Below are 23834 nucleotides of genomic sequence, written 5' to 3' on the forward strand. Positions count from 1 at the left end.
CTCTCTCTCTCTCTCTCTCTCTCTCTCACTCTCTCACACAGATCCGTTCAGACCAGGACAGGGACATCTCGATCCGTTACAGCATCACAGGGGTCGGAGCAGACCAGCCACCCAATGAGGTGTTCAGCATTGACCCTCTAGCTGGCAAGATGTTTGTCACCAAACCTCTGGATCGAGAGCTGTGCTCATCGTACCATGTGAGTTACGTCTATATGTCTTTCTGCCTCAAACTGAAATGTCAATGTCAACGTTGCAAATGAACAAAAGTCACCCACTGCAGGAGTGTGTTCAACAACTCAAAGAGCTGCATTCCTTACAGAGTTTGTTGCCTTTTTGCGAGGTTATAATATGTTATTCATTCATGTATTCAGTATCTTAGAATGCACGCACGCACGCACGCACGCACGCACGCACGCACGCACGCACGCACGAGTTTGTCTGCATAGATTCCTTTTCCGTTCTTTCTGTTTTTTCTCTGGGTGTGTTTGTCTCTGTCTCTCTCTTATGCGAACCTAGTTGAACTTACAGTCCCACAGAGCCGACTGGCAGGCTCAGTGTTACAGCAGGAGCTGAGCAGATTTATACCCAGGAGAGGGCCCCCGATCGATGACATGATTTGTTAAGAAAGGTCCAGGCGTGCTGACGGAGGTTTAAGTTAAACCCCATGTTGGCTGCAGAAGAATAGTGTCCATCTATACAAGGAGCGGGGAGCTATTGAACGGACAGATCAGGATGCACATGTCAACAAGAACAATTTGTCAACAAGAACAGATCTTCAAGCTAACAACACGTCATGGTGCAACACAGGGGCGACCTTAATGATCTGGTGGAACACTCTGAATTGAATTGAACTTTTGAACACTTTGAACTGTTCAAAAGTGGTGCAACACTTTGTTAGCTTGAAGATCTGTACTTGGTGATGCTGTTGTGCGATGGATTATAAATTGGTCTTCTGTTGAACTGCCACTAGACCCTGTAGGCAAAACAGACCTGATCCTCAATAATAAGGACCCAATCAGTTAAAGATCTGTACCACTGGTATGGCATCTTCAGCCCATTGACTGACTCTCTCTAAACCAGTTTGCAAAGCATACCACCGTTTGCTAGATTTTAGAATAATTATTATTTTAATTCAAACTTTCAGGTGATCAGCCCACCTTGAAATTATCAGCTTCTCCTCCTGATAATTCCTCCTAGAACACTAACATTGAAAATTGTCACACCATCACTAATGTTTGGTATTATTTTACCCGTTATAATAGATTCCATAAAAAATATTTCTCATCAAAATATATTATTATAAGTACAACAATACATGGCAAATTGAGGTTGTCTTTAATATTTCAACATGAAATTTCACAAAAAAAAAAAAAAAAAGATATCATGGGGGACCCTATACAAAAGCTGTGAAAAAATATGGGTATTGTTAAAAAATATATATTCCTAAAAACAATTATAATGGAGCTGGGAACTTCTCCTTTGGTCCATCCTAACGTTGGGTGAAAATCCCCCGACGACCTGCCTGTAGAAAAAAACAGGGATGGGGGCAGGGAAACAAACCTACCTTCTATGACGTCAGTGAGTATCCTGAAGGTACCCAAGGACCCGCCCACCTCTGGAAACATTATGAAAATCACATAATTACAATTGTCCGGGTGAAATTCACCCAACGTTAGTGTTCTAGGGTTAAGAAGTCATGGATGTTTGAATTGTGCGTAAATCAATATTTTCTCCAGGGAATGTTTCATATGCATTCAGCTGAAAAAAAGAACAATAATGTTGACAGATTCTTTTGGATTACTTACCTCAAGCAAGATTCAAGTCTCTGCAAGATGATTTTCATATTATACTGAAATGAATGGAAATGGCTTTCATGAAAAAACAAATACAAAGAAAAAATCACACCCAGTGTGAAGAGAGTGGTGCCTTTGAAAGTGTAACTGGTTGCATCCTTGTGTTGCAATCAGCAACAATATGTTGTCACGTGACACGTGACAACATATTGTCACGTGTCACGTGAAGCTTGACCAATCGGCCGTGCTCAAACATACGGACGGACGGACATACGGACGGACGGACATACGGACACACGGACAAAGTCAAATGTAGGAGTGGTTGGCACCACTCAAAAATCACACCCAGTGTGAAGTGAGCGGTGTTATTTAGAACAGTGGTCATCACAGTGATGGAAGCTCACTTCCAAAAAAAAAAGAGAAAAACTTTTTTTTTGAAGTGCGTGGTGATATTTATAGGTTATTAATTTCATCATGCGTCTCGCTAGCCAATCACAGTACTGAGCAAAGGGTGTGAATAGAGTCAGCCAATCACAGTACAGCGAAAGACACATTTTCACGACGTTCTTTTCACGACGGTCCCAAACCCACTTATAGGAGCGGCTACACCGCTCAAAAAGGTACGCTTTGAGAAATGGTCGGCAGTATGGGTTATTTATTGAAAACATGGTCCTTTAACTGCATGCTATATAACCTCAATCCAGTGACTGACGTGAACGAGTTGAACGCACAATGGAAAAGGCTTCCAGGCAAACTTCTCTGGCACTCTCAAAAGTTGAAGTTTGACTTTTGTTTACCTCATACTTCAGTCAAGGGCAGAACAAAGTTATGGTCCAGTTCTCCCTCATTTCTTAAAGAATAAGCATTTGTAAAGCAAATTCAAAGGCAGTCGTGCAGCAACACACATTCTTCTGAGAGGAAAAAATGGAGCCTCGCAGTGTTCCTGGGTCTGCCGTTATCTCCATCAGGACGCTGCTTCTGAGCCAAAAGCTGAGCTGTGCCGGGCACTCTCTGTTTTCTCCCCCTGCCTTTCAAGATAATAACTTTAATGTGGACCCACAATTACATTTTGCCTTCTTTAAACAGGGTGGTAATCTTTGACTCTTGACATTATTGAATTAGGAATGGAGAGCGGGGGATGATGTACAGTACGTGTGTGTGTGTGTGTGTTGGGAGGGGGGGGTCTGGGTAGAGATAAGGGCCTGGCTCTTACACAGTTCAGGTATGGCGTGATGCGATGGCTGCGTACTGTGCGCAGGGATATTGGGTGAAGGACAAGATCAGACAATGCACAGGGAGAAAAGTAAAGTCAAATTAACCTTAGAGAGACCTAAGATGCTATTTCAGTGCCATGGAGGTTGAGGCAGTGGAGAAGAGGATAGCATAGAGGATAACGGGTAAAGAGGCAGAGATTGGAGTGTAACTTCAACGTGTCTGAGGACAGGAACACGAGCAAAAAATACTCCTTATTCTATTTCCTGCCACAAGGAAACAGGCCTCATTGTTGGCTGGAGGTTATTTCAGTTATCTGGCTGTCATGGTTGAGGTGGTGCCCAGGTTGTGGTCCTCTCATGAGACACTAAGAGCTCCCTTACCTACTCTCTCCTTGCCTAAAATAAAATGAAAGATTATAAATAAATAAAAATACAAAATCTTCTCTTACAAAGCCTCCCATTCTTTCCTTCCAAAATATGTTTCCACTTACTTGCCTCACCAGTTCCTTTTCTCATCTCCATCTGTTGCCGAAAATATACAACCAGCTTAGTGAATGAGGCCCAATAAGTTATAATAACAATAAGGTGAAACTCAGTCTGGAGAGAACATAGAAGTTTATTTGTTTTTTCATATTTTTTCTCTTTAACTCATTGAGTGCCAGAATTGCCAGAATTATTTCAGAATGATGTTGTCCCAGTGCCAGCGTTTTTTTCACAGAAAACAAAAAGCTTTTCATTTCATTTCATTTTTTCAGTTCTAAGTTGAACAAGGAGTGGATGGAGCTGCAAATCTTCAGATGATGATATCTTGGGTTCTTAACTCACTGAGTGCCATTAACGTGTTTCACGTGTTTTTACCGCTATGGCGCTGGGTGCCATTAACGTGTTTGACGTGTTTTTGAAAAAATAGTGAAAAAAAAACATGTTCAGAACCCAAGATATCATCATCTGAAGATGTGCAGCTCCATCCACTCCTTGTTTAACTTAGAACTGAAAAAGGCTGTATCTCGCTTCCTAAGCACTTTTTGTTTTCTGTGAAAAAAACTCTGGCACTTTTCAGAATCAATTCTGAAATAATTCTGGCAATCCTGGCACTCAGGGAGTTAACATGTTTAAAAAAAAAAAAAAAAAAACATTGGCACGTTACGCCATAGCGGTAAAAACACGTGAAACACGTTAATGGCACTCAATGAGTTAAGAAAATGAAAACTCATATAGATTTCATTACTGGGAAAGAATTCTGGACATGTTCTATATCTTACATTGGCCTCAGCATCAATTTCATGTCTAAACTTTGTGTGAAACTTAGTTGGCAATCCTATTGATCTGGGCAGAGCAGAGCAGAATTTCTGATGGATAGACTGACTATTTGTGAAGTCAGAAAGATGTTGAGAGATTTTAGGATTGTCTTTCAAACAAACCGTACAAGCATTTTGGACCAAAAGCCCAAACTGTGATGCAGGAACAAACACCCAGCCTTATAATGGCAAAACAGATACAGATGCAATGCTAAGAAATAAAAATAAATAAATAAATAAAAATATCCAGTTCACCAATATCTACAGTAGATATGAAGTATCTCCAAAAACAAAATCAGTTTAATTTCAGACATACTGTAACTCTCTAGTCAAGTTTATCATCATCATCATCATCATCATGTGTTTGGAAATATCGTGGATTCCACTCAGTACTTAATGACTGGAACAGGACCATACTGTATAGATTTCATACAGTACCACTTCTTCACTTCATCTATAGAGTTTTCATTTTTCTTTTCGTTCTCTGGGCTGTTGGAACAACAGCAACCCACTACATGACAAGACGAGCTGCTTCTTTGTGTTTTCTCAAAGTTGATCATTCTCCAATTTGGGCCTCTCCTGCCACTGAAAACTGATGGAGGTCAAATGATATGAGAGGGATTAAGGTCTTTGCTACATGTACGGGAATGAGGAGTATTTAATGCTCGCTAAACAACAGAATAATGGATGCACTGTTACACAATAATATTTATGTTGATATAATAGGGTCGTCTGAGTGCCACATTAATATAATGTTCATTGAATATCACAAGGTTTATTGATTCAATTAAAAACCCTTGCAAATACGTGCTTAACATTTTACTGTGCTGTGATGTCTCCAATAAAGCCAGTGCAAACACAAAGGCAAAATAAAATTATTTAACACTTAAAAGAAACATAAATACAAAGTTTCCAGTTCATAATTTTGTGCTCCCCTACTAACTCTCATCTAACCTCTGACTCCCTGTGTGTGTGTGTGTGTGTGTGTGTGTGTGTGTGTGTGTGTGTGTGTGTGTGTGTGTGTGTGTGTGTGTGTGTGTGTGTGTGTGTGTGTGTGTGTGTGTGTGTGTGTGTGTGTGTGTGTGTGTGTGTGTGTGTGTGTGTGTGTGTGTGTGCGTGTGTGTGTCCAGCTACGAGCCCATGCTGTGGACATGAACGGGAACCAGGTGGAGAACCCCATAGACCTCTACATCTACGTCATTGACATGAACGACAACAGACCCGAGTTCAAGAACCAGGTCTACAACGGATCTGTGGACGAAGGCTCGAAGCCAGGTAGTCACATGTGTGGATGGATGGAAGAATGGATGTACTAAATAAATAATGAATCAACAAAAAAATGTAAGGAAGATTAAGTTTAAGAAAGGCTGGTTCAAGTCAGCTGATGTTATTTAAGGGTCAGCTGATGTTATTTAAGGGTGTGTTAGAGGGGTTCAGTGGTGTCATTAAAAAGTAAGACCACACCACTGAAGCAACTGAAGCAACGGCAAGTTTTCCATTCCTCTTGATTTAGTAGACAGTTGGAGGATCCTGTGGTGGATGTTCATTTATCCGGTTAGTAATGTCCATAAAGCAGAGAGGTACTGTATGTGGGGATGGAGAGGAGATTGAGGATTAAATGCACCACACTGCAGCACCACTGGCTTATTTTATGTCTAACCTCATAGAGCAAGACCTAAATGTAATCACCCTTCAGTGTGAAGTTATTGTACATCATTCTCCCTATCTCCTTCTACACAGCAGCAATCCTCAGTATTATACATGACATTCAGCTGAACAATAATCATAAAACAGTATTTTAGAATATTTTAGAAACACCCCATATTTTCACATTTCTTCTCACAGCACTTGTATCACGTGCCTGTCCTCTGTTCAAAACCTTGCATTATGCATCAATATCTTTGAGTACATCTTTCATTTTAGAATAATATTGGTTCAAAAGACTCAAAATATCATGATATACGATCGATCAACGTAAATCTCAGATCCACATGGGATCAATTATTCTAGTTTTTTAAAGTTATTTATTTCTGGCTTTTTTGCCAGAAATAAATGATGCGATGTGCAATGGAGAGAGATAGGAGAGGAGTGACATGCAATAAATCGTCTGCGTGGCCTGGGATTTGTACCACAAATCCGTATATGATATGCACACTAACCACTCGGCTATCGGGAGCTCCAGACCCCATCTTGTTAATTTAACATTGAGAATTGACTATTCCTGCAGTCCTCTGATTTCATCATCAATATGACAATCAGTCACCTACATATTTGGGCAAAAACTACACATACGTTACATACGTTACATAATACATACATACATACAAACATACAAACATACATACATACATACATACATACATACATACATACATACATACATACATACATACATACATACATACATACAGTATGTACATACATACATTATCTCTGGTTTCAGTTCATTGTATCCAAGCAATTGAAAACAGTCTTTAGAGTTTTGATTAGACGTCGTGAAGCCATCGTGAAGATTCAAATGTTTTGAAAAATTAACTCAAGGCTCTGAAATTAATATCAAAGTGATTGTGCAAAAACTGTAAATAGTAATATTAAAGGGACATAATCCCATCAGGCACAGTGAAGGACGCCCGTACAAAGGTCCTCATTAAATCCCCTAAGAGTGCAGCTTAATGAAATTACCCAGGCGATGTGTGGCGTGCTGCAATTCTTAAACCCCCCCCATGATCCCTCTATCTCCAGAAAAAGAGATGGATAGAAGATTGATAGCGTTTCAACTTGGAATCAAACCAAATGTGCAGCTCCTCCTCGTCCCAGAGAGTCCATTAGACGACTCCCTCTGGCCGAGTCACTGACAAATGTTGCTTTGAAATGTAATGAAGTTTGAAATGGGCGCCGCGGTTACAATTATCCTTGGACAGAGGCTGTCACTGGCATGATATCACTATCTCTGGCAATTAGCCTGGCCTCCAACCCAGTGGGCAGAGAGAGACTGAGACAGACAGAGTTGTCGATGGATAACAGACAGAGATTTGTCACAGAGTTACAAAGAAACAGCACAAGATAAAACATTTTTAAAAAGATCTGTGTACTCATGAACGGGTGAAGGGTTACTCTACGGCTACACTGAGCATTCCTGTGGGAAGATATATATCTGTGTACCTAGATATATTAATAATAATAATAATATAATGATACACTTTATTTATTGTACAAAGCACCTTTCATATTCTCACATGACAAGACGTCAAGCTCACTTTATCTCATTATATGACGAGGCGACACCTTTCAAAACAGAGTTAAAGTGCTTTACAGTTAAGAAAAAACGTAAAACAACAATAATAAACAGATATACAGAAAAGAAATAGTTTTGAGAAGTGATTTAAAAGACTGCACTGATATAGCTTCTCCAATATCCTGAGACAGGTCGTTCCGGACACTTGTGGCAAAGACATGATCACCCTTCGTATTAGTAAAATTGGTTGATTTTGACAGATTTCCCCCCTCTTCCATAGGTACATATGTGATGCACATGTCTGCGTTCGATGCTGATGACAACACCACAGCCAATGGCATGGTGCGCTACCGCATTCTGTCCCAGACGCCACACAGCCCTATCCCCAACATGTTCACCATCAACAGTGAGACCGGAGACATTGTGACTGTGGCGGCAGGTCTCGATCGTGAGGTCAGTGCTCCTACTTCTGTCCTCATTCTTTGGTATATTTAATCAATAACACTTGAGGTTGTGTGTTAAAGTAAATAGCATCATATCAAAGCTCAATGTTGTTTGCTATAACACGCCACCTCAAGTGTTCTATTGATTTTATATAAGTTAAATCTTTATTTTAATTTGCAACATACTGTGAATTAAACACTGAGGTATTAAGTTTTGAGACTTAAGACTTAATTTAGCCCTATATATGTTTTTTAACAGAACAGAGAGCTTTCATTGCACACCTGTGTAACACAGTGCCATATTGAATGTTAAACTTCAACTTCAACTTTGTCTCTGATTTTACAGCATGAATTGCAACATAAAAAACAAACATAAAATCACATTAGTAAAAGTAGCACAGACTCAGCAGCACTGCATCAATTAACAAACATAATCCTTACAACAGCAATAAGAACAATACAATGATGACTAACTTGTCATCCTTACATAAAGTATGACCAGCATAGCATTACAATCAAAAATGTAATCATCTAACGGCAACAATACAAACAGAAATCAGCGTAAACATCATTCTTCACGTAGGCCTACATGGGTCAAGCTAGCTCCTTTTCCTTCCATTGAGGAGAGCAATGGCTGTGGGCATGAATGAGTGTTTGTATCTGTTTGTCTTGACTCAGTGTTATCTGAAGCAGGTGTTAGGATAGGAATTGAACCTCAAGCTAAAGAGGTGGGTACAGTCAGACTGAATGGAATTTTCCCTTTTCACCACCTGACTGTTACACAGAACAGACAGGCTACTCTGCTGGACACCAGGAGCATTCTTGGATTGTATATTTACATCCAACAGATTAGGGAAAAATATCTAATTGATTCTATATAGGATTTGTAAAAGAGAGTCATCAGTTACCTTTCCTTTGGCCAAAAGGTCATTGTTGGCCTCTCCTACAAACATTACAGTGTTAAATTCAAAAGAGATTGTTATCAACTAGAAGCTCGCCCCCGCTACGCGGGGGCTCGCGTCTAGCCCGCGGCCACGCCCACGTAGCGCCCGCGGCCACTTGGCAACTCATATAAGTGGCGTAGCGTCATGAGGGCCAGTGGGGCCGTGGCTCGGTCAGTGAAGAGCCTGTAGTGCGGATGATATGTGGCATAGAGGGGCAGATTGTAAATCCCCAGAGGAAACATCCGTGGGCTACCATTGGTTCAGCGATGTGTGCGGTCGCCCTGCGGCCCCTCCTCCTCCACCAATGTGCAGTATTGAGAGCCCTGACGTCACAACAATTGGAGCGATGGGCACTGCACTCTGGTTGGTTAGGGTACACCTAGGGCCCAGGTAGAACCCAGTTAAAGCCTGCATGGGCAAACCCAGTTAGGACCCGCCTTGGTCCCACATAAACATGGCTAGTTGGGGCCCACCTAAGGGCCAGGTAGAAGCTACTTATAGCCTGCATGGGCATCGCAGTTGGGACTGAAGTGGATGCCGCTGACATTGCTGACATGGGGTCCATATGGTTTAGCCCACCTTGAAACCATATGGGAACTACGCTGGCATGCTGGCTGGAATGCAAACGCTGCATCATACCTGTAGTGTTTAGTTTGATGTTGTGTGTGTAGCAGATATACCTGCAGTGTGTAGATCAATGTCCATATGAAAGTCAATGCCCAGCAGTTTTTTTTTTTCTCCAGCAGAGTTTCTAGTGTCTCTGTCTCTCTCTGGAAGAGGTTGCACATGAACTCTGCAGCCGCACTGAGGCGCTCCAACACAAACACTCTGACATTAAGCTGCTTCACACAACAAACATCAGCACCACGCTGCTGTTTGTCCAAAAGACACAATATCTCCTCTCCGACCGACGTCATATCGACAGCCGTACAGACTCCTTTTGACACATTTTACCTCGTTTATCCAGCTCTCACTGACTCTCCACATCGGTCTGTTATAGCGCCACCATGAGGCTGATTAGAGAAATCTCAAGTGGAATTTCTTCCTCGGCATAGTGGGAATGTGGGTGCAAAGTTGCACGGAAAGTGCATGCTCTGTTCATAATGTGAGGCATTTTGGTCCAAACGGAGCAGTCCTGCAGACTTTGGAAGCCATTTTAGCCAATCAGGATGGAATATGAAAAATCTGAAAGAGCCTTTTTTTTAATGACTGTGGAGATACTGTGTACCGATTTGCGTGATGTTTGGGCAAAATATGTAGGAGTACTGTGAGAAAATGTGTTTAGCAAAAAGCGGCCTCCTGGTGGCACTGTAACAAACAGGGCCATGTGAAAGAAATAGGGCAGAGGTTCTGAATTGGCATCCAGGGAGTGTGTGTGCACAGTTTCGCTGCGATCAAGTCAACGATGTGAGAGATTAGCTATCACAGACGGACGGACAGGGGGTGAAACATAGTCTTGCGCCATGCCTTTCGGCTTGGCGGAGACAATTAAAAAACGAAAGTAAAGGAAATGACCATTTCTGCAACAAAAGTAGTCAACAAACTATACTATAAAAACATGGGCCACATTGTCAAATAATCTAAGAAAGAGGCAATCATGTAGAAAATAGCCGATCTACAAGCTTACAAAGCCTCTCAACGTGAGGCGTTGCGAACTTGTAGATCGGCTATTTTCACAATATTTACTTGTGGAACGGAGTCAAACAGAATGGGGGGGTCCCCAGATCAAGTACGTTCATTTGGGGGGGGGCGGCCTGAAAGGGTTGATAAGCACTGCTCTAATCTGAGCGAAATTATCTGAATTTACTACATGACCATAATGCAGCCTAACATGCGTTGCACGGGGCGGTCCTGCCATTACGTTAGTTACTGTAGTTGCTGTGGAGCTACATAGTTCTCCAGAAGACACACACAAACATACACCATCTACAATGGACTAACTGAGCAGCAATATTGACATTCACCACACGAACGTGCATTGTTGACAAAGTGATTGCACAGCCGCTGCAGGCATGACAACCACGTTAGCGTTAGCGACATGGCAGCTATCACAGCGCCCTGTCCGTCGTCGCTGCGACTGACTGTGATTAGCCTGGGTGGCAGCCTGCTTCGCTACGTTCGGCGGTTTTTTTTTTCTCTCTGGAGAGAGAAAAAAAATTCTCTCTGGAGAGAGAAAAAAAAGTCCGCCGAACGCAGCGAAGCAGGCTGGCACCCAGGCTAGACTGTGATGGCTACAGCCATAGATATATAAACACTACAGCAAGCTCTCTGAGATGCCATTGTCTGGAGACTGCTCTTAGCGTGACACGACCAATGAGAGTGAGCGCTGTAGTTGTTGCTAAGATACGGTGGCGTCTCTGCCCCATAGCTTGTAGATCTCTCACGCATGATTGGCGTAGGCTGCGTTGCCAGGTCTGACTGTTTGTATAAGCGATTGTGGGCTTATTTGGGTGCACTTTTGGGCTCGTCGTTTCCATAGACCACGGCAGTGCTTATTTCTTTCCCGTGACCGATGTGGCAAGAGAAGGTGCAAAACGAACCATCCGGAAGTAGATTGCGAGATGAAATATATAGCACTTTTTGATTATTAGAGAAGGAGACACATGTGAAGGTGGAAAATGAAATGTAGGAGATTATATAGTTTTTCATGAGGGATTTTTGTAGCAAGTTGTGAGAGAATTGGGCCACTCCTGTGGGCGGGGGGCTGATTAGAACCATTGGGGTTTGAAAGGAGACGCTCTCTGTTTGAGTGGAAAGATGATTGAACAGGCTCCACCTCCTCATCATCAGTGACGGTGCATTGAGTGGGACGATGACGTCGGGAAGTCTGCACACTGTAATAGAGCTCCAAGCATACAACTTTAATAGCTTTACTAATACTTAATATGGACAACGTTTCAACCCCACACACACTCCGTGCACATTGTGGCCATTGGCTGTCCTTTACATTGTTATCTTTTATTACATTTCTCTATTTAGAGTAGCCAATTATTTTTTACCCCCTTTTCTCCCCAATTTAGTCGTTATGCCAATTGATTCCTCCCCACACACATTTCTGTGTTGTCACTACTGTCGTATCCTACTGACTCACCTGCCAGTGAGGAGCCCCCACCAGGAGGACGTAGAGCCTTTGTCCTACTCCTCCCGCCCAACACTCCCCGCTGACAGGTGCCGCCCCAGCCCGTAGGAGTACGTGCAATGACGATATCACCCTCCCCACCCGCCCCGCTTCACTCCCCTGAACACGGGCCAATTGTGTTCATGTAGACTCTCGACAAAGCCGGTGGGCAGTGACTTTACCACTGCGCCACCCGAGCGCAGTCCTTTACTTTGTTGAAGGAATGTATTTATAAGAGTGAATGTGTATCATTTTAATGGTTATTATGTCATCAAAAGTTATCAACCACTTCAACAAACTTCTGTGAAACAATTGTTGTGACATGAGTCACACAAAAGTGCCAGGTTTGTGTTCATTTGTACTCTGCGATGTTATTGCAAATAACACACGGCTCTCAGCCAATTATATTGCTTGATCAGAACCAGCTGCTTTATATCCAGTAGTTCATCTGTAAGAATGAACTTCAATAAATGAATTAGACCACAGGAGGGTGAACAACTAAATATCTATTTATTTAATGTGAATTCAATATCCGCTCTCCCGGAGCACAACTACAGCAAAAGTACAGTTCTGCCAGCCAAACCACATTGTTTAATCTTTAGAGATGTGACTGATAAATGCTCGGTGGCCATTTGTCAACACACAAACACAGCTAATCTTTATTCTTTATTAAATTGCCTCCCTCTGCGGTCACCTTGTTTATAGAGCTGTATAAGTTATGACAAGATCCAAATGTGTTTATTCTCATGTGACATGGTCCACAGAGATGTGCTAACAAGGACTCTGCAATGAAATCTCCCTGACAGATCATCTCCCTAAACTGTCACCACTGACAGACCTATTAACAACACATCACACAAGGCTTCGTGTGTGTGTGTGTGTGTGTGTGTGTGTGTGTGTGTGTGTGTGTGTGTGTGTGTGTGTGTGTGTGTGTGTGTGTGTGTGTGTGTGTGTGTGTGTGTGTGTGTGTGTGTGTGTGTGTGTGTGTGTGTGTGTGTGTGTGTGTGTGTGTGAGAGAGGGAGAACGATAGAGAGGGACTATAAGAGATAGAATACCCTTGATACCTGTCAGGCAAATAGAAAAGCAAATATAATCACGTATACATTCAATGAAACACAAACCGTGTAGGGAGAGAGAAACAAGGCTAGCAGAGAGAGAGAGAGAGAGAGAGAGAGAGAGAGAGAGAGAGAGAGAGAGAGTGAGAGAGAGGTCTAAGGAGATCGTTGAGAAGTATCTTTGCTGGATCTCTGCTGCTTGGAATATCCAGACAGACTAAAATGTCTGGATTTTTTCATACATGTCAGATCATACCCATGACAGAGTGCATAAATGCATAGATCTAAAAACAGCGAGGTTGTGCCATGTGTCTGGCCTGCTTTTATTTAAAGTCCTCTAAAGGTTTCTGTGTGTGGGTACGGGGGTGTGGAGGGCTTCTAACTGTTAGAACACACGTACATGTTCTCTGCTTGTGGGCCTGCTCTTGTCAGCTTTGTCCCTTGCTGTTCCATGTCCCCGCTACCGTCCTTTGCTTTGTCCAAATCCCTGCCTGCTCCCTCTGTCTCCTATAACGCCCTGTGCTACTTTGCTGCTGAAGGACTCCGAGGGTCCTTGCTGGACTTGTGAGAGCTTTGACGATGCCTGTCCTCCAGAGGAAGGTCTAGGTTGTGTGGTGTCACCGCGCTGAGAGGTTTAGAGGAGCTCTATATAATTGCTCCCTTGTTTAATTAGTGAGAGCGATGTGTGTACATGCACTGATGGGACGGCCAGGCACGCCTCAGCCTTTTAAGCAAGATGTGAAATTACAGTATAGGTGCGCGCGTGTGTGTGTGTGTGTGTGTGTGTGTGTGTGTGTGTGTGTGTGTGTGTGTGTGTGTGTGTGTGTGTGTGTGTGTGTGTGTGTGTGTGTGTGTGTGTGTGTGTGTGTGTGTGTGTGCGTGCGTGCGTGCGTGCGTGCGTGCGTGCATTTGTGCATCTCATTGTTTACATCCATACTTGTGAGTGGGAGTGTTAATGAGGGTGCACATGTGGGGCTGGAGTCGTGCGTCTTGTCTTGGTTTGGAGCCGAGACGGAGCTCAGAGGAGGGCTGTCTGACCCTCCTGATGTGGAGTCACGGCTTAATTGAGATATTTACTCTGTAATTAGCAGGTGCGAGAGATGCTGGGAGTGTAATTGAGAATCCCAGTGACGACATGCATTATACCGAAAGGCAGCTTCTTAGCCTTGTCCTTCCTGCAGCCTATTAACCACACCCCGGGACAGTAAGAGGGAGAGAGAGAGAAAGGGAGGGAGCCACACGTCCTGTAGCGCAGCAGCAACTTGTGCAATTAAGTGCAGCAACAGCCTCTCAGCAACCCCGTCGAAGTGATGACCTGTTGTCCCCAAACATGAAGCTACATTTGTCATTGTCTCATATTATTGTGGCACTGATACTACATTAATCTCTGTCAGTCGGATCATTGTCCTCACATCTGTCCAACAGAGATAATGAATAAGTATCATCTGTCTTGACGCCCCCATGGGGAGCTGCCACTCTGATGCAGCTCTCACATAGTGCTTTTATTGATTTTATTTTATATTTTTCATTATTATTATTTTTTTGGGGGGGTGGGGGGGGGGTAGATTGATTGATTGATTGATTGATTGATATGTTATGCACCACACTGTAGGTGCCCCCAGTTCCTACTCAAGCTGTTATGTTTTGACACAAGTACCAAGGACAGCTCCCACACAAGCTGTTATGTGTTGACATCAGCACTACGGAGAGCTCCTACACAAGCTGCTGTTACGTGTTGACACCAGCACCACGGACAGCTCCTACACAAGCTGTTGTTTTCTGCATTCAGGCTCTTAGCTGTTGACTGGTCAGGTGGGTAGGAGCCAAGGCTGCTGTTTTCTGATGATGATGACTCATATGGTGCTTCTTCTGTTCTCCTTCTCTCCCACAGAAAGTGTCCCAGTACACCATCATCGTGCAGGCGACGGACATGGAGGGCAACCTGAACTTTGGTCTCTCCAACACGGCCACAGCCATCATAATGGTCTCCGACATCAACGACAATCCCCCCATGCTCACCTCCAGAACCGTAAGTGAAGGGAAGGAAACAAGGGACCTAAGGTGGCAAGGGAGGGGCCAAAAGAGAGACGAAGGGGAAGGAAAGTGTCAATGATGGATGGAATGATTGGGGGGGTAGTAATATATAGATAGATGAAGAGAGGAGTAAGTGAGGCTGTGAAAATGGAAGTGATAGTGGTATAGGAATGATAGAGAAACAAAACAGTGGATGGAGGAGTAGAAAAGTAAAAATAAAGTCGTAGAATTAAGTCTCAATTAATTCAAAAGAATGGAAGATTTAAGAATGAGAGATAGTATTCATTTAATTGTGTTGCACATGCACATATTCCCCCCCTCCCACACATGTGCATGCAGACACAAACACACACATGCAAGTAATCCATTATTATCGACTTTCATTAGCAAGAAAACAGGCCAGCACATCATTAATGATGATTATCAGGGTGGTAATGATGTTTACAGGAGTGATCACATTACAAAAGGTCATTGTGACGACGGAGGTAAGAATCAAAGTGCAAATTAATGTATGAAATGATTCAGTGCATCTCAGCAACGCTGAATGCTTAAGGAATTAGCTGGAAGGAATTAGTGCTGTCCATTGTCCACTAGCACTCAACCCAAGCCCCATGTGTCTGTCTGTCTGTCTGTCTGTCTGTCTGTCTGTCTGTCTGTCTGTCTGTCTGTCTCTCTCTCAGAAGACTGATTTGCTCGGCTGTATTGGCGTGGGGCAGTGTAACAATGGCATTTGGCTTTGGGAGTTTTTTCTAGGAGAAGCAAATATGTATAGTGTAACGTAAGAGGGCCACAGGGATGGAGGTAGTCAGTATTATGTATTGCTAGAGGGGCAGAAGCGTAAGCGACAAGACAGGTTCATGTGTCCTGTATCCCAGCCTCCCAGGATACATTATAGTATGATATTAATGGTATGATGAAGAGTCTCTCTACATCCAGGTATCTCTTTAGCTTCAGCCACCAATATTACTGTGTGTGTGTGTGTGTGTGTGTGTGTGTGTGTGTGTGTGTGTGTGTGTGTGTGTGTGTGTGTGTGTGTGTGTGTGTGTGTGTGTGTGTGTGTGTGTGTGTGTGTGTGTGTGTGTGTGTGTAGATAGGCCTCTTGGGTAGATAAGATGCTTAGCAGTGCAACTGTAATCACAACAGCTGTGGCAGTACCTGCCTGCAGTAGGCCTAGCTCTTGGAAGGCGCTAGCAGATTAGCATTAGCATTCACCCTGGGGCTCATTAAGATCCTCACGGTGGTGAGCTACAGTAGCGTGGGTGTGTCAGCGTGTGTCAGCCAAAGCGTACATCACAGAAACTGCTACTGTACATCTCACACAGCAGGGGAGACACAGAGAGCAGGAGGAAAAATGACAGAACGAGGAGAAAAGTGACGAGGTGAGGACTCTAGAAAGGTTTTTTATTTAAAGAGAATAGTTGATTTGTGGAGCACCGCCAAGTGACGCTGCTGAAGAAGAAGAAAGGAAGAAAAAGTGATGAGAGAATGATGGAAATAGGAGATGAGAATGACGGATTGTTTTATTCTAGGAGCTGTTGGTTACAGTACCAGTGATAAATCACAGACATGGATCGTTGTAAATCAGAAGTCTTTCTTGACTCACCACCCCCACCCCGCACCACCCTCATCTCCATTAGGATTCTCTTGTGACATCAGCATATGGATGACAGTGGCCAGTAATAGATTGGTATTCTCTAACTGTATTTTTGTGTTTAAGTGCATGTCCATCATCGTCACAGAAACAAGTTAAAGCTATCATGGATATTGATGATTAACTTTAGTGGAGGATTTGGAGCTGTGATGAGCAGAGCACTTTTCACCCACTCCCCTCATCAATCATCCAGTTTAGCAGTGGGGTAACATAAAAAACATTTTGTTGAGAACGCAGGGCAATTATGCAAATCTTTAGGGTTTGCATCTGCATCTACAGTATCAAAGTTTCCCACAAATAGAAAGTTTGGAGACTTAGTCTTTAATATTGATGATGAACATTTCATCACGCCTGTCAGAGGCTGGCCTACTTTTCAAGGCTGAAGGGAGGGGGTTGAGGGTTTAGGGATGAATGGATACAGGTATGCAGGGTGAGGGATGAAGGAAGGATTCATGGTCATGAACGGATGGATGGAGTAGTAGGTATGTTGTTGTTGTGTGTGAAACCCATGCAAGTCAGGAGGGAATGCCTGTGCACTACAGTAGGTAGCACCACCGCTGTGCCTTGGCCTCCTTCCTACAGTACATGTCATCTCCACAATGTCCCGATCATGGGGTCTCCTTGTCGCATGTTCTCTCTCTTCTCATCTCCCCCTCTACCTCCTCCACTAGTTCCTCCACTGCCAAGTGCCAACACAGTGACAGGTGGGTGGCTGCGCTGGCATGGAGTGTTTTGTCGAACGCTGCGTCCTGTGCCAGTCACCGTGAAAGAGCCTGTTCTCCTCCTTGCCTTTGTTCCATCCTGAGAGACACGATATCGCAGAAAGATCGAAGCGAATGTCAGATCAGAGAATCTGAGTCTCCGATGAATGAGGTCCCATACCTGGTGCATTATTAACAGCTCCTGAACCAGTGTCAGGTTAGAGTGAAAGCAGTACTTCTTAACTGGTACCAGTCAAAGACACAGAGATATCATGCAGTTTCAAATATAACAAGATTAAAGAAGAATCTTCATGTCGTCAAGAGTAAAGCCTAAATTATTCTCCTTGGTACGAAGGTGTCATTTGACGACAAGAGACACTGCTGTGGGATCCAGCATTCCAGCCATTGAGCCAGTATAGGAGAGATAGAAAGTGAGTGTATGGCAGAAGATGGCAGCTCATCCAGTTTCCAATCAATTTAGCCGTTTACATCAAATAACTTTAATGACTTTGTCAACCAGTAGATGTCCTACCCAACTCCAGGATCGACTCGAAACTTCTCATTGGAAGAGTAGGGAGAACACCTTAATCTGCAGTGGTTTGCAGATTAAGTATTGTATTAACATACTCTACCATGCACATTGGTTCAAATGAAATGGTATTCATTCATATAAGTCCCAGGTTGAAGTTTTTTTCCTGCTTTTTTCTCCTTTTTTTAGGATATCTTACTATTTTATCTTACTACTATATAATTGACAAAAGCTCAGAAGTTCGGCAGCGATTGGCAAGCACAGGATCACTCCACATGCCTCCAAGACCCGTCACAGACTGTTGATCAGAGCTATGGCTATGTTTTAGGCATCTTACCTCACCTCGATCAGTGATCGGACTCTCGGTTTGATTGATTCTCTGATTCGCCTATCAGACCCTCAGCCTGATCTGGCAGGTTGCCATAGCAACCAGATACAGGAAGTCTGACCTCTTTATCACATGACCGAGCTGTCAGTCTGCTGATTGCTTTCAATCAGCCACGCTTTTCTACACACCCACCACATTCCCTCAACAATGCGGCCTGTTTAAATACTACACTACACTGGATCTCTGCTTTTCAATTCCTGCCACACACTACTGCTGCTGGCAAAGCGTGCCTCCACCACCACCCCAGCCTCACCTTATAGTTCAGAGTCTTGCATTACTCAAACGTTTAAACTGGAATGCATGTGTGCATGGCTCTAAACTGAATTCAATGTTCTATGGCTTTAATGTTCAACAGCATTCAAGTTTGCATGACTCAAGTTCATCTGATTAAATGTCTTGCTATGGGCGTGCTCTTGCTTAGCAACATTTTGGGAACATCTTAAAGAGCGGAGCCATTAACGCCAAGTTTAACTGTATTCCGTGTGTTGCAATAAATAGTTAAATCTACTTGTGACATAGTGAACCTAGTTTAAAGCTACAACCTGCAGGTTGAAGCTTTAAACTAGGGTATTGATAATAAGAGAGATGTGCTGGACCCTCCAGTATTACCACATAAAATGTACTAGGCCTTTTTTTCTAACTGGAATTGGATTCGGAAACACACCCAAACACATGCACATGTTCTCACATACACACACTCATGCTTCCAAGCAAACACAGACAGTCTCTTGGACACAAGTGCCCCGTAGCCTGCCTCCCTATTCAGCGCAGTGTGCTGAATAGGGAAACCCAGACATGTGTGTGTTGTCTTAAAAATGTCATGGAGTCTTTAAACAGCTCTCCTGACACACACACACACGCACGCACGCACGCACGCACGCACGCACGCACGCACGCACACACACACACACACAATGCACAATGCACAACTAATCTGCCCGCTGCCGTGGGCTGTTTGCTGGCCTGATGTTGAGGGATGCCAGGCAGGGTATTATGGTCTGGTGGAGTGTTTGGTCAGGGGGCTTTGCTAGTTGATATCCTACACTCAAATAAGCAGCCCAGTAACTCTTTCACGCATGTTGCCAACATGGCGGCCACACAAGCCTGTTACGGTGTGATGTGATGAAGAGGATGCTGGGTTTGATGGACATATTTCTGGGTTGGGTACATGTCACACACTCTCTCTCTCTCTCTCTCTCTCTCTCTCTCTCTCTCTCTCTCTCTCTCTCTCTCTCTCTCTGTCTCTCTCTCTCTCTCTGCTTTAATCCCCTGAGTCTGGATAGCTTTGATCAATCCCACCAGAACAGACAGACGACAGACAGAGCTTCACTCTTCATCAGGCTTATCAGGACAAAGCACATGTGTCTGTAGAGCAGGAGAACATCTTCAAACCTCTCATACAGACTTACACAGCTGCTTGAGCCTCTGTCACTGCAGCCCTCTCTGTCTGTCACCACACGTTCCATCCTCCTCTGCCTTAATGCCTTTAAACACAATGGAATATTATTGCTCTCTAGGACGGCAACAGGGAATAGAGGGTAAATCGACATGGGGAAATGGAGCCATTGACACCGGAATAGAATTGATCCTCACTGAGTGAGTGTGGCCTCGTTAAGCTTGCTGTAACTGCAAACCCAAAAGGAAGGGAAGTGAAAGTGGGCTTGTACTTTTGTAAAGAAAAATGAACCTGGAGGACGTGAAAGGCACTCACTGGCACTTACAAATATTGTCATCCTCAAAAGGCTCATGAAAGATCCCAGAAGGCTGCAGCTCCAGCCAAAATAAAGTATTGAAGCACCGACCGTAGTGGTGCACGCTAACATTCTCCTCTCTCTCTCTCTCTCTCTCTCTCTCTCTCTCTCTCCCTCCCATCCCCCGTCAGTTTACAGGTGAGGTTCCAGAGAACAGGGTGGACGTGGCAGTGGCTAACCTGACTGTGATCGATGCCGACCAGCCTCACTCGCCCAACTGGAACGCCGTCTACCGGATCATCAGTGGAGACCCCACCGGACACTTCACCATCCGCACCGACCCGGTCTCCAACGACGGCATGGTCACCGTGGTGAAGGTAAGATGCCAAGTGAAATTGCTCTCCATGATTTTTAATCTTCAATGCAGCAAGGTTCTTCCTCCGACTTCTGATCCAGCACATGTCTTTAAACAAGAATGACCTAAGTCATAATAAAGCCGTATGGGGCAGGCTTTTTTGGCCCCAATCTTTTCATAGACCTGCTTACTTGTTTTTTGGATTGCTTGTTTCTCTCGCCAAACCTGGCAACATTAGCCTCGCAGATTAAGGCTCTAATGTTTTTTATGTAAGTGGTGGCAACATTTTGTGACACCACACGGGTCTTCCCAACAATAGCTAAGATTGAAGTCATTGTGAACATGGCCAAAGAATAACTTAATAGCCAAACTAGGTCTAATGAAGCACGCTAGCATTTAGGCTAACCCTCCTCCTGTGTCGTGTAACTCTGTGCGTTGCCTTGTTATGATTTGTGTTCGTCCATGCTGGCCCCTAATATGGTCTGCTTCCGGGTGGATAGACCTAACTAACAATGAGGATCGTTCTGATTGGTTCCCTTCCCAACTAGTCCCTCAAAAAGAGTAATTCTGATTGGATCTCTTCTCCATTCGTCCCACCCTAACATTTTCGTCTCGTCTAATTCGTTGACTATTGTCCATTACATTTTCGTCTCCCCATTGGCTTAAAAGGGGAGCTTAAAAGGGGGGAAGTGTGATGGACAGCCAGGACAGCCAATGAGACTTAGGTGTCGACACTTTTGACTCAGGTGTCGACACTTTTCACTCGGGTGTCGGACTGAGACTAGTGCTGTTTATAGAGCCGACGCTAGCGCATGCGGCTAAAAAGCAATAATGTATGGTAAGATACTGTACCAGCCAATGAGCATGTGGCCCGCCTCTTGCCCTGTAAAGGTTAATGTTGTACTGTACACACACATAAAGTGGTGTCATATCACGTGGTGTGTCGGATAGGCTTTCCGCTGTCAGGATGGTTGCTAACGGCGATAGCAATAGTCTAGGGAGTCAGCTGAGGACATATTGGGGTCCTTTGCCTTTGAAAAGCCCCTTTATGTCCAAATGAGGGATTAGAGACCACTGTGTCCTTTGCAGCCAACACACAAGCGTGCAGACTTGCAACACAATAGCTGCTGAACCCATTGTAGGAAATTAGGTATTGATTTCTCATTTACAATGCAGTGTTTTTTATGCAGTCATAATGTAGTAGTTGCTGTGGTAAATGGCTGAAACAACAAAGTATTTTCTTGTAACAACTTACTCTGGTAGAGTTATACTCTGACAGACTGTTTAATGCTTCAGCCCATTTACACATTTACCTACAGGGGAATAAATTGATAACTAGATGCACTGTGCTGTACAATATGTGTACATTTAAAGAGTCCAAGACCAGCCTAGTTTCATATTGTTAGTAAATGTTGTTGCCAGTTGTATATATTTCCCTGCATGTAAAAATCTAATTTGGCCAATGTATTAAACTGTCTGATTTGAACTCTACCAGGGCAGGTCTGTCTGTCTGTCCTTGAATGTATTTAGAATATAGCAGGTGCTTTGTGTAAACAACTTGATTATTTACCCAATCCTGAGGACCCTGGGGTCTGTTTCCTGTGTTCCAGACTACTGCAACGCAAATGTTATATACTGCATTACAATTATATTAAAAGAAAATGGCAATAACACCTCTCTAATTCTAACAACACCCAGAGCACAGAGCGCTGGCATTTTGTTTCTATGCCATATCTCTAGATGACTGCCTTTATAATTTTTTCCTCTCCAGTTCCTGATCTAAAATTCAGCAGGCAGCTGTAAGTTTCCATAGTGACCCATGGGAAGTTATCAGGAAATCATAAAATAAGAGACAGGACTCCCAAGGGAACAGCGGGGAATAGACTGTCTCAGAGAGTAAACAAAAAAGGCTTTAACTCTCTCTGGGGACCAGGAGCTGGAATGGCTACCAACACTAATCGGCTTCATATCAAACAACCTGGGGTAGGCAGGCGAGAAGTCACTGGAAGGCTCTGCGTTGGTATTTCTACTGTGAGTGTTTACCAGGGCCTCTGTGGCTGCTGGCAGAGATACATCGCTACTGTACATTGCACTCACTGCCATCTAAGTTTGTTGCAATCTCCCAGCAGGGAGCAACCCCGGCTCCTCTCTGAACAAGGGCTGAGGTCTCAACCAGAACATGTCACACGTTTAGACTGCTCTCTGGGGAGCTCATGAGGCAGCGTCCTCACTGGTAATGGCGTCGGCACACAAACAAGTGTTCAAGTAAACACACAAACACCATCCACCCCGGCTCGGATGACTCATTGAGATGCGTGAATCACAGCTTATGACGAACGCAGAGGATGGCAGCGCAAGTTAAGATGAGGAGAGGAATGAGCAGAGAGTGGGTGGATCTCAAGGAGACGAGGGATAAGTCAGAGCAAGTTGGAACAAATTAAGTAGAAGGGATGGAGCGCAGTGATGCGGGGGCGATGGGAGATTTGTTTTTTGCTCATGGGCGGGAGGTTGAGGCCAAATTATTGAACTCTCATCCGCATCCTTCCCTCGGGCTGTGTGCGTGCGTGCGTGCAACGTGTGTGTGCCTGTGCTCTGAATACCAGTGGCTGTTTATCAAAGATCCTTGAGCATGGAACAGCTTGTTGATGGGCTCCCAGAGGCTGCACTACAGAATACAGGGTCACAACTCATGGAGACGAGCCCACAATGTTACACAACAGTACGCACCTTCCCACTTATAGAAGGCATGTCTCCACCCGGCACGCTAGTCAACAGAGATATCTGTGTGTTGTCTGCGTGATGACGGATGCTTCCTTGCATCGGCACCAAGCTGTCGCATGGCGTCCACTGATAACGCTAAGGCATCACAATGTACGTATGAGCTCACAGTCTTTTATCGTCAGCATCAAAAGTAACAGACATGAGCCCTAGGCTGTGACGATAATAATCAACCACATTATCTAAAGATGTTCCAGCATCACCTACAAGCGGCGTATTTGTTCATCCTGTTGTTGTTATCGTTTGAACCTGATTGTGTGGTCTTCATTAGGAGAGCGCAGAGCTGTCACTCCAGTTTAGGCTCAGCCAGCAGAAACACATGTAGGTGAACGTGGCAGGCTGGTACACACTCACGCACGCACACACACATGCACACGCACACACACACAAATACGGGCAAACAAGCAGTCATGACAGGAGCCTATGAATAGTTTAAGTCTTGCCGGCTCCACTCAACTCAACACAGGGTGGTAATTACTTGTTATTTTATTCTGGCTGCCATATAATGAGAAGTGGAGCTTTATTTATAAGTAGTAACTGGCGGTGTGATTGTTTTTAGGATTGTTCACTGTTTTGCTGATGGTGCTGATTAATGCAGTAGTTTAA

The 23834-nt window shown here is 43.9% G+C and overlaps 1 protein-coding gene across 1 annotated transcript in view; it reads left to right on the forward strand.

The window, feature by feature from the left end:
- The window catches only part of LOC311052801 (cadherin-4-like), a 256530-nt gene that overhangs the window by 212043 nt on the left and 20653 nt on the right, over positions 1-23834 (forward strand). The window contains exons 6-10 of the mRNA XM_084068011.1: positions 42-197; positions 5436-5580; positions 7821-7993; positions 14993-15130; positions 20287-20472. Coding sequence (XP_083924137.1) covers positions 42-197; positions 5436-5580; positions 7821-7993; positions 14993-15130; positions 20287-20472 — 798 coding nt within the window. The remainder of the gene's footprint in view (positions 1-41; positions 198-5435; positions 5581-7820; positions 7994-14992; positions 15131-20286; positions 20473-23834) is intronic.

The sequence above is a fragment of the Gymnoscopelus microlampas genome (genome assembly GCF_963454915.1).
Source record: "Gymnoscopelus microlampas genome assembly, chromosome: 10".
NCBI lineage: Eukaryota > Metazoa > Chordata > Actinopteri > Myctophiformes > Myctophidae > Gymnoscopelus > Gymnoscopelus microlampas.